General features: G+C 37.1%; 1 protein-coding gene across 2 annotated transcripts in view; it reads left to right on the top strand.

Annotated features, from left to right (window-relative positions):
* ATM (ATM serine/threonine kinase) overlaps nucleotides 1-6598 on the top strand; it is a 140176-nt gene extending 133578 nt beyond the window's left edge. For both annotated transcript variants that reach the window (XM_060018006.1, XM_060018005.1), the window contains 2 exons: nucleotides 3415-3551; nucleotides 3658-6598. In XM_060018006.1, the coding sequence (XP_059873989.1) occupies nucleotides 3415-3551; nucleotides 3658-3841 (321 nt within the window). In that variant the 3' untranslated portion in view covers nucleotides 3842-6598. The remainder of the gene's footprint in view (nucleotides 1-3414; nucleotides 3552-3657) is intronic.
* Nucleotides 6599-19501: the final 12903 nt, after the last annotated feature.

Genomic DNA, 19501 nt, shown 5'->3' with positions numbered 1-19501 from the left:
CACTGCCATGGCCCCTCCCATTGCGGAGCACAGGCTCCGGACACGCAGGCTTAGCAGCCATGGCTCACGGGCCCAGCCGCTCCGCGGCATGTGGGATCCTCCCGGACCAGGGCATGAACCCGTGTCCCCTGCATCAGCAGGCGAACTCTCAGCCACTGCGCCACCAGGGAAGCCCGACCTGTATTGCTTTTAAACAACATTGATGTTGACCAAATTTGAACTAAACTTCTAGGGATGAGGCAAGAACATTTGTATTTTTTAAAAGCTTCATTGGCATTAACCATTAAGCCTGTGATCAACAAGGTGGAACTATATCCCAAGGAGGGTGAAATTTATAGTTTATTAGGGTGGTCCTGTGTCTACTACCTTTATGAACCAAAGTCCTCTTTATGGCCCCTTTGGACTGCTGGTGGCGATATGGATTTTTGGTACAAAGAGAGTTAAAATGGGTCCCAATAGTGTGTTGATAAAGTTAACTCTTTATCAACTTGCTGTTCCCAAGGCTGGAAAAGCTTTCCCTTTTCCCCATATACATATTGTCATTTGTTTGCCATTGGTGCTGCAGCAAGAATAAATGATAACATGGATGCCTCAGTAATGCAGAAATCAAGGTCTAAAATCAAATTATCTTGCTTTTTTTGCATTTAAGACCAAAAAATCCAGACTTTTCAAATTAATTTAAGATCCCAAGAAGTTTAATGTATTCCCCAGTATTTTACTCTGTTCAGTCTCAGTCAAAAGGATTTTTGTGTCTGGGTAGATGTGGGGGTTCCTTCAGTACCGATGTCCTGAGTTAACACTTGCTAGAAGAGGGTAGTTCGTTCAAGGCTTCAGAAGTTTTATTAGTTGAATGCCAAATTGCTCGTGAGCCTCATTCTTTAAAGAGTGGTAGGAGATAAAGTTAGAGAGGTCATAGTGGGCAGATTATTTAGGGGTTTCTAACTTAGTGTGAGGATTTTAGACTTTACTGAGTAAGATGGAAACTGTTGGGGAGTTTCAGGCCACTGCATCTCCACCTGCAATAATGGTGTCACTTATAAGCTTTTATAAGCTTTGTGTGTTTTACACTGATTTGCTTAATCTTCCCTCTGTAAATCTGTCTGAATTTCCTGAAATAATTTAGTGTGGTTGTCCCAACCTTCCCAGCTGACCTCACTGTGGACTTTGTGCCTTCAGCTTTAGCAGGGTACTTCTCAGGAGTTTTGTTGGATCCCAATCCTCTGGAATGTCATTTCAGTCTCCTTTTTTGTAGTCATTACGTTTGCTCTGTTAGATTTCATTGAGCCACAGCCACTGTTTCTGATATAATAACAATTAAAACTTCTCGCTTCCTAACCCTCTTTAAGAACACTGTGACTTGGCTGCATTTCCCTTTCCTTCTCAGTACATTTGTCTCTACTGGCCTTCAAGATCTCATTTTCTTTTTCATAGTAGACCATCCTGTCTTCTAAGATTTTATCCTTTCTACTAAGGTAATCTCTCCTTTTAACTCAATGGTTCTTAGCCAAGTGCAGTTTTGCTCTCTAAAGGACAGTTGGCAATGTCTGGAGACATTTTTGATTGTCATAATTGGGGCTGGGGGAGATGTGAAGGTACTATTCACATCTAGTGGGTAGAGGCAAGAGATGCCACAAAACATCCTATACACACAGCCCTCACACCAAAGAAATATCCAGCTAAAAAATGTCAGTAGTGCCAAGATTGAGAAACCCTGCTTTAACTTAATCTATATTCCTTTCTTGTTTTTTGTTCAACCAGTCCTGTTCTGATAATAAACCTAAAGTATATTTTTTTAATTACTCCAGTTCCTCCTTGATTCCAGAATTTGCAAATATGATTCCTAACACAAGCCCTTGGGTTTGAAATAATTCAATTGTGTTGTTTCTCTGTTTCAACCAAAGAAGACCATATAGTCTGTTTATAATAGAGGCCCCTATTTCTTTTCATTAGTTGGTTAATAAAATATATGTCCCTTTGGGGAGTGAAACTGGTTTGGATCCCTGAAGTCTAAACCCATGTCAGTGCCCAATTTGAAGTCCCATAGAAACCCTTAAATTTATGGACAAACCACATATATTCAGAGTCAGTCCCTCTGTACTTTTTAATAGTCCTGGAGGATGCTCAGAACAGCATAAACAGATGACCAGTTTTTGGTACTGCTGATCTAGTATTTGTCCTGGAATTAAACGTGTAATGCTAAGGGCATTTTATAGTATCAGACTGCAGACCTACCTAGAAACACAAAAAAGGCAGCAGCAAGAAAGTATTCCAACTTTGTAATGCTGGAATATCCTGCAAAATCAGGCATTCCTGGAGTTGAGTCTTCATTTATTATTAAGACTTGTATGGTAAGCATTTGCTGAGGCCTATTTAAAAAAAATTATATGCTTATAAACACCAGGGGCAGTTAGCTGTTCTGTATTGCCGAGGTCAAAAATCCCTGTGACCGGGCTTCCCTGGTGGCGCAGTGGTTGGGAGTCCGCCTGCCGATGCAGGGGACACGGGTTTGTGCCCCGGTCCGGGAGGGTCCCGCGTGCCGCGGAGCGGCTGGGCCCGTGGGTCAGGGCCGCTGAGCCTGCACGTCCGGAGCCTGTGCTCCGTAGCGGGAGGGGCCACGGCAGTGAGAGGCCCGCGTACCGCAAAAAAAAAAAAAAAAGATCCCTGTGACCTCACTTACTAAAATTAAGACTTAGAATCACTTGCTCTGGCCATGCCAGTTATTTTAGTATTCAGATTCTACTCCATATGTAGATTTCAAGATGCCAACCATAGCACTAGACCTTGGGTTTTGAGGAGTTTTCAATAAATTATACCTTTTTTTCTCCACCCAAATTTGGAACTAATTGAGTGGAAAAGAAAGAGCCTTAAGAAGCCATAGAGATCAAAATGTCAGGTTTATTACTGATACAACTGTTGGAGAATATGGCTTAGGCGTAAGGTCCAAATAGGCTTGCTACTGCTGTCCAGCTCCCACAATCTAATATATCCCTTGGTACAGCTCACCTGAGGGAGAGTTGGGGCCTGCAGAGAGTTGGGGCCTGCAGAGAGTTGGGGCTTTGGCAAATGTTCTTACCGAAGAACTGATCAAGAGGAGAGGGAGAAGGAAAGAGTAACTAGTGCTTGTCTGCTTTTAATTGATTAGTTTCACCCAATCAGGAAACATGGGTCAAAGGATGTCACAGCCCCCAAAATGGAGAAAGAATGAATGCAGATGGGAGAAAAATCCGAGAACATCATGTTAGTATAGTTTCCTCCACAAGGAAACATGAAGCACGTGTGATAAGTTTGCCCCTCCATCCCAGTCAACTACCATGTGACTGGCCTGTATTATTTTTATAATACTGGTTCTACTGTTTCTAAATACATCATCAAAATACACATTGTTCTTCTAATACATATGTCCTCTCTATCTAGGTCCTCCTGTATGATCCTCTCTTTGACTGGACAATGAATCCTTTGAAAGCTCTGTATTTACAGCAGAGGCCAGAGGATGAAAGTGAGCTCCACTCCACTCCAAATGCAGATGACCAGGAATGCAAACGAAATCTCAGGTGAGCAGTTTTTGGGGAAGGATCTGTTGTCAATTGTTCAGATTCTCCTATTCCCAAGGCCCTTTAAACTGTTCCACCTCATTAACCTTTGTGTTTTTTTCATTAGTGATATTGACCACAGTTTCAACAAAGTAGCTGAACGTGTCTTGATGAGACTGCAAGAGAAACTAAAAGGAGTGGAGGAAGGAACCGTGCTCAGTGTTGGTGGACAGGTGAATTTGCTCATACAACAGGCCATGGACCCCAAAAATCTCAGCCGACTTTTCCCAGGCTGGAAAGCTTGGGTGTGATATTAAACATGTGATTGCCTTTGAATTCAGCCTTTAGAAATTGTATTTTGGCCTTCATTTTTAACCCACCCACATACTTCAAATAGGTATTAATATTGAACTAAGTAAACTAATGTGTTTTTTAAAAAACGTTTAATGCTTGCTTCATTTACCTAAAGATGCTTTGATAGTCTCAAGGAACAGTTTTCTCACACTTTAGAAATAGTCAGTCAGTCATGCTCTACTTCTAAGGTAAATGTTTATTTTTTCTTCTCAAGTGCATACTTGTATCATTTTCAGTAGAATCACTGACTTTTGCTTTAGCTGAAAATGCAAGCAGCATGAGTATAGCAGCAGCGCTGGCAGATTTTTCTTTAGTAGGAGTTAGAACAAATAAATATACTGCTAGTTTTGATATAGCTTTAATTAAAACTTGTTTCCCGGATATTATATATGAATGATAAAATATTAATATATAAAAGGAAGAAAATAACTTTAAAATTGTAACCATCTGTATACCATGGTAAATATGTTTGGATTTTCAGTAGTAAGATCACTCAATGTTACTCAGTAATGAAGGTGTTATGATATGGAGAACAAATTTCACAGACACAGTATGGTTACTATTTTTTAGAAATGTATATTAGACCTTCTCATTCTGTTCTCTTTATCTTTTAAGCCCTCTGTGTTTCCAGTACTTTATCTTTCTATGATGCCTTCATATCTGTCTTCTAGTTCTTGAATTCTCTTGTCTCTATGTAATCTCCTTTTTAAACTATTCATTGGGTTTCTCCTTTCAAAAATTGTTTTCCATTTCTAGGTATGTATCATTCTTAAGATTTGCCTATTATTTGTTTCATGATGTCTAGTTGGGGTTTTTTTTTTTTAACTTTAAGTTTCTGTTGTTTGTATATGTTGGTTTTTGTAATTGGTGGGCTGTTTATCCATGTATTTTGTGACTTTAGAAGGTGAGCTTATTTTCAGTAGGACCTTCTCATGGGAATCTTGAGTGACCTGGGCTAAGAATAATTCCTTCCAGAAAAGTTTTATGTCTGGTTATGTCATAGTTCCAGGGCTATCACTGACAGAAGACCACTCTTTCTTTAATTTCTTGGCTTCAGGGTTTCCTGACCTGAAGAGTACTATAAATTTACTGAGAGAAGACTCCCAGGCCAAGACAGACATTCTTCCACATTATCTCCCTGTGCTAGTCAGCAGAATGTTTTACCGATGACCCCCCTTTCACTGAGAGTGTAAGCCTGAATGTGTCCCAACCTTATGGACATGAGGGGAGGTGCATTTAATTACTACCCACTGCCTTTTTAAAGTCCTCTTACAAATGTTATAGCTGAAATTCATAGGTTAATGAGATTGGCAAGTTTGTCAGGATAGCTAGAATATCAGCTCACACATCTACCTCTCTGGTTTTTAGTTTCCTTCTGAAACTGAAAATTTTTGGCCATAAGGATTTCCCCTTTCTTACAACTTCTGCTATGTGTTTAAAAAATATTTCTTATACCTTACCTAGCATTTCTGTGTGTATTGTTGGAAGGAAAGGGTTTAGGTATCAAGTTTGATATATAGCTAGAAATGGAACTCTTCTGTCCCCATAGTGTCATTAGATAAACAAATAAAACTATTGACTTGTCTATTGGTGAATATAATCCTTCCTCCATCCTTAGGAAACTGTTCATCTCAGCTGCAGAGATTAAGAAATGGGTGATTGAACCTTGATGAATGAATAGGATGAATGAATAGGAAACCTATTTTTATTACCAAAGTGAATCAAGGGAATGTAGCAAACTTAGAATGTCTTTATTTAAGAAAGCCTTGAAATCTTCATGGGTGGAATAAGAAATTATCAGCTAGAGGATAGTATAGGTAAGTGAATTTGTAGCTAATTCTTGCTAGTTGATGTATGTTATTCAAAGAGCTTTGAATAACATCATTAATCTACTCTTCAGCATTGAATGGTGTGCTGTAAAGCTCCTGTCCTATTCAGATTCTAAAGATTATGACAAGATGGAACAATGTCTGGAAATGAATAAGATAGAAATCTGGGAACAAATGAGGAATGTTTAGGTTTTTAAAATATTTATGATAAAATATTTGTTGTATGCTGAGTACCTGACATACATTATATGCAGTGTCTTTTGCAAGATTAGTGATGTTATTCCAGTTTACAGGTGGGGAAAGTGAAATTTGGAAAAATAAAATAACTTGTCCAAGGGCAAAATATAATATGTTGAAGGTACAAGTTTAATATGGACAATCTCTAACTTGGAAATCTTTCAAGTGAAAAGAATCTAGGCTTTACCAGTCAGTTGCTCATAAGGTCAGTGGAAACCAAGGAGAGAAGCTACTAGAAAAGCAGGTAAATTACAGACTGTTTGAACAGTTGTGTTCAGATTAAGGGAGATACTATTCGTTCCACTATTCTCTGTGCTGATCATACCACCTAATTAGTAGGTAAATAAATCCATGGCCATGATAGTATATACTTAAAATATATGCACTTAGAAATGCTAAAAATTTAAATATGGCCTAAAGCAAATAAAAGCAAAGAGGAAAACCTTTGATCTTCTTAAAGATTAAAGTAGGCTAGTGTTTAAATACATAGAAAGCTAGTGTACTGGCTTGAAATATGGAGATATGTGCCACTTCAAATATTTTGGTTGTACCTTAATGAAATTATATATTTCATGTAGATTTTTTTTAGTACTATTGAATGTATTTCTTTATTACACTGTTACCTGTTTTAAAATAAATCTTAAAGAAAATGTATGCTAAGACTCATTCATTTTATTTAAATATTTGAGTGTTCTGTGCGCCAAGCATGGTGCTGGGTATACAGCAATTTACAATGCAGTGTGAACTGAGAAGCCTGCTACACAGGACCAGACCAGTATGGTTCATCTCACTCTAAATAATCTAGTAGTTTTTCTTGATTACCCTGTGACAAAAAGCCAAATGAATGTTCTTTTTTGGGGGTGCCTAGAGAGTGATCTGGTCGACATTTCTAGAGTCTAAAAAATATATACTGGAAATGACAAAGATCCTAATATTCTAAATTTGAAGTTTGCATTCCACATATTTTTGTTTTTTAAAAAATCAGTAACTTCAGTCTTTAGAGTTTCAGGCTTTTTTGTCCAGTTTCTGAAAAAAGTGAATTTTGCATAAATACAGTACAAAGTTTTCACAGAGATTAGGTTCAGAATTTGGTGTGTAAGGTGAAAATCTAATGAAAATTATTCCCTGAAAAATCCCTTACTTTGCCCATAATGTACAACATGCATAATATTTTTAATGTACAACAATATGTAAAAATATATACTTTTACACTAATATACAATGTATGATTCTAAAGCAGTGGTTCTCAGGGGGTAATTTTGCTTCCCCACTCATTTGGCAATGTCTGAAGACATTGTGAGAGCATGAAACATGGACATATAGTGTTGAAGTTTAAGATCAGTACACATTTCCAAACCAGGAGAGAAATGGTCATGATTTGACTTGTAGATCTTGCCTTGCTATAAGTGTGTGTTCATAGCTGGTCTACTGTTAACATGATTTGCTATTTTTTTTAATTTTGGTAAAATACACATAACATAAAATTTACCATCTTGACCATTTTTAAGTGTACAGTTCAGTAGTGATATAAGTACATTCACACTGTAGTACAGCCAATCTCCAGCACTGTTTTCACCTTGCAAAGCTGAAGTTCTGTACCCATTCCACAACTCTCCATTCTCCCCTCCACCCAGCCCTTGGCAACCACTATTCTATTTTCTCTCTCTCTGAGTTTGACTGCTGTAGCTTCCTACTATAAGCATTTGTCTTTTTGTGACTGGCTTATTTCACTAACGTAATGTCCTTAATAAGGTTCATCCCAGTTGCTGTATATCAGAATTTCCTTCTTTTTAAAGATGGAATAATATTCCATGGTATGTATAGACCACATTTTTGTTTATCCATTTATCTGTTTGTAAACACTTGGGTTGCTTTCCCCTTTTAGCTATTATGAATAATGCTGCTATTGAGCATGGGTGAACAGATATGTCTTCAGGAATCTGTTTTTAATTCTTTTGGATATGTACCCAGAAGTGGAATCACTGGATCATACGGTAATTCTATGTTGATTTTTTTTTTTTTTTTTTTTTTTTTGCAGTATGCGGGCCTCTCACTGTTGTGGCCTCTCCCATTGTGGAGCACAGGCTCCGGACGCGCAGGCTCAGCGGCCATGGCTCACAGGCCTAGCCGCTCCACGGCATGTGGGATCTTCCCAGACCGGGGCACGAACCCATGTCCCCTGCATCGGCAGGTGGACTCTCAACCACTGCGCCACCAGGGAAGCCCCTATTTTGAATTTTTTGACGGAAACACCATGCTGTTTTCCATAGTGGCTACAGTGTTTTACATTCCCACAAACAGTGCACAAGGGTTCTGATTTTTCCACATCCTCACTGACACCTGTTATTTTCTGTTTTGTTTTTTAATAGTAGCCATCTTAATGCATGTGGAAGGGTCATTCCTGCAAGAAAAAACATTGTATACTTTATACAAATCCAATGAGTGGTATTGCAAGAAATAACGAGTTTTACGGGGGAAATATGTCCTTCAGTTAACAATTTTGAAAACCTTGTTCCGCCTTACTTAATGTTAGGTTATTTGAAAACCACCCCCAAATGTTCCCTAGTATTTAAATATTCACTATAGACTTATAATTCTTTGTAAATACTTAGTATTTCTTATTGCTTAAGCAATTTTTAAAAAATATCCCTGACTGTAAAGAGTTGGAAGAATTTTAAGAGAGAAAATGGTAATCACTCAGCTGGTTGCAGATTTGGTGGGGTTTTTTTTACTTTATTTTTTTGCGGTACGTGGGCCTCTCACTGTTGTGGCCTCTCCCGTTGCGGAGCACAGGCTCCGGATGTCCAGGCTCACGGGCCCAGCCACTCCGCAGCATGTGGGATCTTCCCAGACCGGGGCATGAACCCATGTCCCCTGTATCGGCAGGCGGACTCTCAACCACTGAGCCACCAGGGAAGCCCTACTTTATTTTTTTAATTGAAATATAGTTGATGTATAATATTATGTTGGTTTCAGGTATACTCCATGGTGATTTGACATTTGCATACATTATGAAATCACCTTGATAAGTCTAGTAGCTATCTGTCCTTGTACAAAGTTATTACACTATTATTGACCATATTCCTTGTGCTGTATATTATATTCCCCAGGCTTATTTATTTTATAACTGGAGGTTTGTACCACTTGCTCCCCTTCACCCATTTTGCCCCCTGCACCTTCTCCCCTCTGACAACAACCTCTGTTTGTTCTCTGCATCTCTGTCTGCTTTCATTTTGTTTTGCTTGTCTTGTTTTTTAGAATCCACATGTAAGTGAGATCATACGATATTTGTCTTTCTCTATCTGAATTATTTCACTTAACTATACTTACTTTGCCCTCTAGGTTCATCTCTGTCACTGCAAGTGGTAATATTTCATCCTTTTTTTAAAGGCTGAGTAATATTCGATTGTATATATATACCACATCGTTTTTATCCATTCATCTATTGACACTTAGGTTGCTTTCATATCTTGGCTATTGTAAATAATGCTGCTATGAACATTGGGGTGCATATATCTTTTTAAATTAGTGTTTTTGTTTTTGTTTTTTTTGAGGAGGTAAATACCCAGAAGTGAAATTGCTGGGTCATCTGTCAGTTCTATTTTTAATTTTTTGAGAACCCTCCCTATTTTTCATAGTGGCTGCACCAATTTAAAACAGTGCACCAGGGTTCCCTTTTCCTCACGTCCTCATCAACACTTGTTATTTGTTGTCTTTTTAACAATGGCCATTCTGACAGGTGTAAGGTGATATCTTGTTGTGTTTTTGATATGCATTTCCTTGATGATTGGTGATGTTGAGTATCTTTTCATGTGTCTGTTGGCCATCTGTATGTCTTCTTTGGAAAAAATATCTATTCAGGACCTCTACATTTTAATTGGGTTGTTTGGGTTTTTTGACGTTTAGTTGCATATATTTTGGATCTATCCTTTGCAAATGTCTTCTATTCAGTAGACTGCCTTTTCATTTTGTTGATACCTTTCTTCACTGTGCAAAAGCTAGTTTAATGTAATCCCATTAGTTTATTGTTGCTTTGGTTTCCCTTGCCTGAGGAGACAGATCCAAAAAAATAATGCTAACATCAGTGTCAAAGACCATACTGCCTTTGTTTCCTTCTTGGAGTTTTATGACTTCAGTTCTTAATCCAGTTTGAATTTACTTTTGTATATGGTATAGAAAAGTAGTCCAGTTTGATTATTTTGCATGTAGCTGTCCAGTTTTCTCAACACCATTTATTGAAGAGGCTGCCTTTTCCCATTGTGTATTTTTGCATCCTTTGTTGTAGATTAATTGACCATAAGTGTGTGGGTTTATTTCTGATCTCTCTATTCTCTTCCATTGATCAGCCTATTTTTATGCCAGTACCGTACTGTTTTGATTACTATAGCTTTGCAGTATTGTTTGCAGTCAGCAAGCATGATACCTCCAGCTTTGTTCTTCTTTCCCAAAATTGCTTTGGCTATTCTGGATCATCTGTGTTTCCATACAATTTATAGAATTATTTGTTTGGGTTCTGTGAAAAATGCCATTGGTATTTTGATAGGGATTGCATTGAATCTGTAGATTGCCTGTGGTAGTATGGTTATTTTAATAATACCAATTCTCCCAATCTACGAGCACAGTATATCTTTCTATTTGTTTGTGTCATCTCAGTTTCTTTCGTTAATGTTGTATAGTTTTCTGAGTACAGGTCTTTTACCTCCTTGTTTAGATTTTTTTCCTAGATATTTTATTCTTGTTGATGCAATTGTAAATGGAATTGTTTCCTTAATTTTTCTTTCTGAGAGTTTGTTGTTAGTGTATAGCAATGAAACAGATTTTTGCATATTAACCTTGTGTCCTGCAACTTAACTGAATTCCTTTATTAATTCTCATAGGTTTTTCGTGGCATCTTTAGGAATTTTTATGTCTAGTATCATGTCACCTGCAAAAAGTGACAGTTTTACTTTTCCTTTCCAATTTGGATTCCTTTTATTCCTTTTTCTCATGTGATTGCTATGGCTAGGACTTCCAATACTATGTTGAATAAAAATGGTGAGATTGAGCATCCTTGTCTTGTTCCTGATCTTAGAGGGAACACTTTCAGCTTTTCACCATTGAGTATTATGTTGGCTGTAGGTTTGTTGTATATGGCCTTTATTATGTTGAAGTATGTTCCCTCTATTCCACTATGTTGAGGGTTTTTATCATAAATGGATGTTGAGCTTTGTCAAAAGTTCTTTTCTGCATCTATTGAGATGATCATGTGATTTTTATCCTCAATTTTTTAATGTGGTGTATTTCATTGATTTGTGGGTGTTGAATTATCCTTGCATCCCTTTAATAAATCCCACTTCATGGTATATGATCCTTTTAGTGTATGGTTGAATTCCACTTAGTAATATTGTGTTGAGGATTTTTGCATCTGTTTTCGTCCGTAATGCCTGTAATTTTCTTTTTTTGTGTTGTCTGTCTGGTTTTGATATCTGGGTGATGCTGGTCTTAGAGAATAAGTTTAGAAGCGTTCCTTCCTCTTCAATTTTTTGGAATAGTTTGAGAAGAACAGGTGTTAACTTTTATTTAAATGTTTGGCAGAATTTACCTGTGAAGTCATCTGGTCCTGGACTTTTGTTTGTTGGGAGGTTTTTTAAAAGTATTGATTCAATTTCATTATTGTTGTTTGGTTTGTTCATATTTTCTATTTCTTCCTGATTCAGTCATGGGAAGTTTTACATTTCTAGGAATTTGCCCATTTCTTCTTGGTTGTCCATATTATTGGCATATAATTGTTCATAGTAATCTCTTATGATCCTTTGTATTCCTGTGGTTTTGATTGTAACTTATGATGATTCTGACTAAAGGTTTTATCAATTTTGTTTATCTTTCAAAGAACCACCTCTTAGTTTCATTAATCTTTTCTATTTTTTGTTTTTAGTCTCTATTTCATTTATTTCTGCTCTGATTTTTATGATTTCTCTCCTACTAACTCTGGGTTTTGTTTGTTCTTCTTTTTCTAGTTCTTTTAGGTCTAACTTTAGGTTGTTTATTTGAGATAATTCTTGTTTCCTGAAGTAGGATTGTATTGCTGTAAACTTCCCTCTTAGATCTGCTTTTGCTGTGTCCCATAGATTTTGGATCATTGTGTTTCTATTTTCATTCGTCTTCGGGTAGTTTTTAATTTCCTCTTTGATTTATTTAATGACACATTGGTTGTCCCTACTAAATACTATGTTACTGTTAGTTTCTCCCTTTATGTCTATTATTATTTGCTTTATATATTTAAGTGTTCCTATGTTGGGTGCATCTATATTTACAATTGTTTTATCTTCTTTTTGGATGGATCCCTATATCATTAAGTAATGTCCTTCTTTGTCTCTTGTTACAGTACTTGTTTTAAAATCTATTTTCTGTGATACAAGTATTGCTGTCCTGGTTTTCTTTTAATTTCCATTTGCATGGAATACTTCTTTCCATCCCATCACTTAGTCTGTGTGTGTCTTTAGATCTGAAGTGAATCTCCTGTAGGCAGCATATATGTGGGTCTTGTTTTTCTATCCATTCAGCTACTCTGTGTCTTTTGATTGGAGCATTTAGTACATTTAAAGTAATTAGTGATAGACATGTATTTATTGTCACTTTGTTAATTGTTTTCTGGTTGTTTTCGTGGTTCTTTTTTTGTTTTTTCTTTTGCCCTCTTTCCTTGTGATTTGATGGCTATCTTTAGTTTTATGTTTAGATTCCTTTCTCTTTCTTGTGTGTCTGTTATTGGTTTCTGGTTTGTGGTTACCACGAAGCTCACATATAACATGGTATAAGTTACATAATCATTTTAGTTGATCTCTTAAATTCAAATGCATTCTAACCAGTCTACATTTTTACTCCCCTATCCCAATGTTTAATGTCTTTGACATCGTATTTTACATCTTTTTGTGTTGTGTATTTCTTTATTTATTGTGTATATAGATGGTTTACTACTTTTGTCTTTTAACCTTTATACTAGTTTTATAAGTGGTTGAACTACTACCTTTACTGTGTGTTTCCCTTTACCAGTGAGATTTTTCTTTTCATAATTTTCCTTTTTATAGCTGTGGACTTTCCTTTTCTGCTTAGAGAAGTCCCTATAACATTTCTTTTTTTGTTTTTTCTGGCCATGCCACGTGGCACGCAGTATCTTAGTTTGCCAACCAGAGATCAAACTCATGCCCCCTGCAGTGGAGGCACAGAGCCCTAACCACTGGACTGGCAGGGAATTCCCTATAACATTTCTTATAAAGCCAGTTTAGTGGTGCTGAACCATTTTAGCTTTTGCTTGTCTTTGAAACTCTTTATCTCCCCTTTAAGTCTGAACGATAGCCATGCCAGCTAGAGTATTCTTGGTTGTAAGCTTTTTCCTTTCATCACTTTGAATATATCATGACACTCCCTTCTGGACTACAAAATTGTTGCTGAAAATTCACCTGATAGCCTTATGGAGATTTCTTTGTATGTTACTAATTGCTTTTCTCTTGCTACTTCTAAGATTCTCTTTAATTTTTACGATTTTACTTTTTTTTTTTTAATTTTTTTCTTTTGGCCATGCCGTGCAGCTTGTTGGTTCTCAGTTTCCCAACCAGGGATGGAACCCAGGCCACAGCAGTGAAAGCCCGGGATCCTAACTCTATGCCACCAGGAAACTCCCTTTGCAATTTTAATTATAATGTGTCTTTGTGCGGACATCTTTGGATCATCTCGTTTGGAACTCTCTGTGCTTCCTGGACTTGAATGTCTGTTTCTTTCCCCTCGTTAGGAAATTTCTCAGTAATTATTTCTCAAATAAGTTCTCTGCCCCTTTCTCTCTTCTTCTAGGACCACTGTAATGCAAATGTTAGTATGTTGTCTTAGAGGTCTTGTAAACTATCCTCATTTTTTTAAATTCTTTTTTCATTTCTCTGTTCAGCTTGGGAATTTCCACTACCATGTCTTCCAGATTGGTGATCCATTCCTCTGTATTATCTAATCTACTATTGATTCCTTCTAGTATATTTTTTATTTCAGTTATCTTATTCATCAACTCTTTTTGGTTCTTCTTTATATTTTCAAACTGTTCGTTTAAATGGTCATGGTGTTCTCCATTCTTCTCCAGAGTTCATTGAGCACCTTTATGATCTATACCTTGAACTCTTTATCTGGTAGATTCCTTATCTCTACTTTGTTTAGTTCTTTTTCTGATATTTTGTCTTATTCCATTGTTTGGAACATAAATTTCTGTCTTCTCATTTTGCCCAATTCTCTGTGTTTATTTCTATGTACTAGGTAGGTTGGTTACATTTCCCAATCTTCCCAAGCCTTATTTAGGAAACATCCTGTGGGGCTCAGCAGCACACTCCTCTCTGGTTAAGAGGTATATGTTCTAGTGTACCCCCTACGTGGGCTGCCTGTGCGCTTCTGTTGTGACGTGGCTGGCCCCAACCCCACTGGCTGCAAGACCATGTCTTGTACGGCGGCTGTGGGCCCACTGGAAGGTGGGGTAGGCTTCCTATGTGGTTGTGTGACTCAGGGGCATTCGGGATTGGTGCTGTCCCACTGGTGAGAGAGGCCAGGTCTCCACATGGCTGTCTGTATAGCCGAGGCCTCAGGGTTAGTGCCAGCCTGCTGGTGGACAGGGCCAGGTCCCCAGCACTAATAGGCTAGAGGGAGGATTCCAAAATGGCACTGGTGTTACCAGTACTAGATTAAGCTCCCCAAAATGGCTGATGCCTCCATCCCCAGGGGGAGTCCTGATTGCTTCTTGCCTCTCTGGGAGGTTCTCTAAGATCAGTAAGTGGGTCTGACCCAGGCTCCTTTCAAACTACTGCCTCTGCACTGGGACTCAGAGCATGTGAGATGTTGCATGCACCCTTTAAGAATGGAGTCTGTTTCCTGTAGCCTTCTGGCTCTCCCTAATTTAAGTCCTGTAATTTTCAAAGCCAGACACTCTGGGGGCTCATCTTCTCAGTGCAGAATCCCCAGGCTGGGGAGCCTGATGTGGGGCTTGGACCCCTCACTCCTTGGGGAGTACCTCTGTGATACTGATATTCCTTCCATTCGTGGGTCGCTGACCCTGGGTTGTGGTTCCTGACTATACCATGTCCACCGTTCCTACCTGTCTTACGGCTCCTTCTTTAATGGAAAATCTTTTCTGCTAGTCTTCAGGTCATTCTCACAGATAGTTGCTCTGTAAGTAGTTATCATTTTGGTGTTTTCATGGGAGAAGGTGAGTTCAGAGTCTTCGTACTCCACCACCTTGGCCCTCACATTGTGTTAAATTATTGCAGTGTAAAGCAACATGGACAAGTGGATTTCATAGACATCTCAAACATATTCATGGCATAAAAAGGCCAAGAAACAATGAAAATAATCCTGATGAGTCAATGCCTTCTACTTCTAAGGAAGGCATACCATTGCTGCACAAACTCTTCCTGATATTAGAAGAGCCCGTTTTATGAAGCCAGTATTACCCTGAAGTCAAAAATACAAGAATTACAAGAAGAACAAAACAAAACTGAAGACCAATATCGTTCATGAATAGATGCAAAAGGCCTTACCAATATTAACAAGTCAATTCCACCAATATAAAAGAGATAATACAACATGACCAAATGTATGAAGTGTTGTACAAAGTGAGGGGGTTTCATAGACCAAAGTGAGCAGGAACAAGGAAGTTATACTGGGCATTGTCAGTTGGTTAGAACAGTTACTTCCCTTATATGGAGCAAAGGGAAGTCTTGGAGCCAGGTTAGGTAATTTTTGCTGAGCAGGAAAGTGCTGATTGGTTGACCTAGGCCTACCTCTTCTGGGAGAGCCGAGCACAGAAATTTAAGTTTTGGTTTACTAACATGGGGCTTAGCATAAGCAACTCCATCTTGGGCATAGTCTGGACACTTTAACCTGGGTATCAAGAAATATTGTTGATGTTTTATACAGATGGCCAATAGGTACATGATAAGGTGCTCAACATCGCTAATTATTAGAGACATGCAAATCAAAACCACAATGAGGTGCCACCTCACATTAGTCAGAATGTCTATTGTTAAAAAATCTACAAATAACAAATGCTGGAGAGGGTGTGGAGAAAAGGGAACCCTCCTACACTGTTGGTGAGAATGTAAGTTGGTGCAGCCACTATGGAAAACAGTATGGAGGTTCCTCAGAAAACTAAAAATAGAATTACCACGTGAAATAAAATAGAATTACCAATAGAAATCCCACTCCTGGGCATATATCCAGACAAAACTATAATCCAAAAAGATACATGTACCCCTATGTTCATAGCAGCACTATTCACAAGAGCCAAGACATGGAAACAACCTAAATGTCCATCGACAGATGAATGGACAAAGAAGATGTGGTACATATATACAATGGAATGCTACTCAGCCATAAAAAAAGAACAAAATAATGCCATTTGCAGCAACATGGGTGCAACTAGAGGTTATCATACTAAGTGAACAAAGTCAGAAAGAGAAAGACAAATACCATATGATATCACTTATATGTGGAATCTAAAATATGACACAAATGAACCTATATATGAAACAAGCAGACTCACAGACATTGAAAACAGACTTTTGGTTACCAAAGGGGAAAGAAAGGTGGGAGGGAGGGATAAATTAGGGATTTGGGATTAACATATACACACTACTATATATAAAATAGACAATCAACAAGGCCCTACTGTATAGTACAGGTAAGTCTACTCAATATTCTGTAATAACCTATTTGGGAAAAGAAGCTGAAAAATAATGGATATATGTATAACTGAACCACTTTGATGTAAACCTGAAACTAACACAACATTGTAAATCAACTATATCCCAACATAAAATAAAAATTAAATTAAAAAAGAAAAAATGGTAACTTGGACTCTATTAAAATTAAATACTTTTTCTCCTCAAAAGACATCATAAAAAAATGAAAACACCCACAGATTGGCAAAACAGTATCTGGTAAATGGTTTGTTTTTAGACTATATTAAAAAATCTTTTAACACAATATGAAATAAACAATTTAGAATTGGCAAAAGATTTGAATAGATACTTCACCAAAGAAGATACCAAGTGGCAGATAAGCATGTTAAAGATCTTCAATATCATAAGTCATTTAGGAAATGCAAACTAAAATCACAATGAGATGCTATTCACTATACATCCCCTAGAATTAAAACATTTGACAACACAAAGTGACATAAACCAAGTGGAGCTACTTAAGTTCATTGCTGGTGGAAATGCAAAATGGTACAGCCACTTTAGAAAAACAGATTCTTATAAACATTTGCTAAAATGACCATATTATCCAAGGCGATCTACAGATTCAGTGCAATCCCTACTGAATGACCAATGGCATTTTTCACAGTACTGGACCAAAAATTCTTTAAAGTTGTATGAAAACACAAATAGCCAAAATAATCTTGAGAACAGAGCTGGAGGAATCAGACTCCCTGACTTCAGACTATACTACAAATCTACAGTAATCAAAGCAGTATGGTACTGGCACAAAAAAAGAAATGTAGATCAATGGAACATGATAGAAAGCCCGGAAATAAACCCAGGCACATATGGTCAATTCATCTACAACAAAGGAGGCAAGAATATACAGTGGAGAAAAGGCAGTCTCTTCGATAACTGGTGCTGGGAAAACTGGACAGCTACATGTGAAGGAATGAAATTAGAACAGTCTCTAACACCAAATATAAAAATAAACTCAAACTGGATTAAAGACCTAAATGTAAGACCGGATAATATAAAACACCTAGAAGAAAACATAAGCAGAACACTCTTTGCTATAAATTGCAGCAATATTTTTTTGGATCCGTCTCCTAGAGTAATGGAAACAAAGCAAAAATAAACAAATGAGACCCAATTAAACTTAAAAGCTTTTGCACAGCAAAGGAAATCCTAACCGAAATGAAAAGACAACCTACAGAGTGGGAGAAGATATTTGCAAACATTGTAACTGACAATTTCCAAACTATATAAACAATTTATACAGCTCAATATAAAAAAAAACCCAATCAAAAAAAGTGGGCAGAAGACCTACATAGACATTTCTCCAAAGAAGACATAAGGATGGCCAACAGGCACATGAAAAGATGCTCAACATTGCTACTTATTAGAGAAATGCAAATCAAAGTCAAATAGGTATCACTTCACACCAGTCAGAATGGCTGTCATCAAAAAGTCTACAAATAACGAATGCTGAAGAGGGTGTGGAGAAAAGGAAGCCCTCCTACACCATTGGTGGGAATGTAAACTGGTACAGCCACTATGGAGAACAGTATGGAGGTTCCTTAAAAAACTTATTATAGAACTACCATATGACCCAGCAATCCCACTGCTGGGCATATATCTAAAGAAAACCATGGTTTGAAAGGATACTGCACCCCATTGTTCATTGCAGCACTGTTTTCAATAGCCAAGACATGGAAGCAACCTAAATGTCCATCAACAGAGGAATGGATAAAGAAGATGTGATACATATATACAGTGGAATACTAGCCATAAAAAAGACAAAATAATGCCATTTGTGGCAACATGGATGGACCTATCATATTAAGTGAAATAAGTCAGACAGAAATAAATATTATGATATCACTTATATGTGAATTTTAAAATGACACAGATGAAATTATTTCCAAAACAGAAAGAGACTCAGACTTAGAAAACAAATTTATTTATTTACCAAAGGGGAAGGGGGAGGGATAAATTAGGAATTTGGGATTAACAGATACACACTACTACATATAAAATACACAACAGGGATCTACTGTATAGTACAGGGAACTATATTCAACATCTTGTAATAAACTATGGAAAAAGATCTGAAAATATATATATATATATATATATATATATATATATATATATATATATATCTGAATCACTTTGATGTACACCTGAAACGTAAAGCAAGTATAGTTCAATAAATAAATAAATAGATATTTAAACATATAATTATTGTTTACCTCAGCAATTCCACTCTGAGTTATTTCCCAAGAGAAATGAAAATACGTATCCCCATAAAGACTTGTACATGAATGTTCATAGCAGCTTTATCCACAATGATCCCAAGCTGGAAAAAAACAATTGTCCATCAACCTGCTGAATGTTTAAAGAAATTGTGGTATAGCCATGTAATGGAACATTAGCCATTCTAAAAGCAATGAACTACTGAAATATGCAACAAGAATGAATTTCAAAAGCATAATTCTAAAGAAGCAAGACCAAGAAAGACTACATATAGTATCATTCCATTTATGTGACATTTTAGAAAAGGCAGAATTGTAGTGATTGAAAGGAGATCAGTCCCAGGGGAATGGCATGGGATGGGTGGATTGACTGCAAAGATGTACAGTTTGGGGGTGATGGAAATGCATGATACCTTGATTGTGGTGAAAACTGCATAACTATATATATATATATATATATATATATATATATATATATATATATATATATATATATATTTGTCAAACTGAGTACTTACAGTAGGTGAATGTATATGTAAATTATATGAATAAATCTGATTTTTTTTCTTAAATATACATTAGGTCTCTGA

Source organism: Delphinus delphis, chromosome 8, assembly GCF_949987515.2.
Source record: "Delphinus delphis chromosome 8, mDelDel1.2, whole genome shotgun sequence".
NCBI lineage: Eukaryota > Metazoa > Chordata > Mammalia > Artiodactyla > Delphinidae > Delphinus > Delphinus delphis.
Note: the sequence above shows the minus strand (reverse complement) of the source record. Positions and strands in the feature narration are given on the sequence as shown.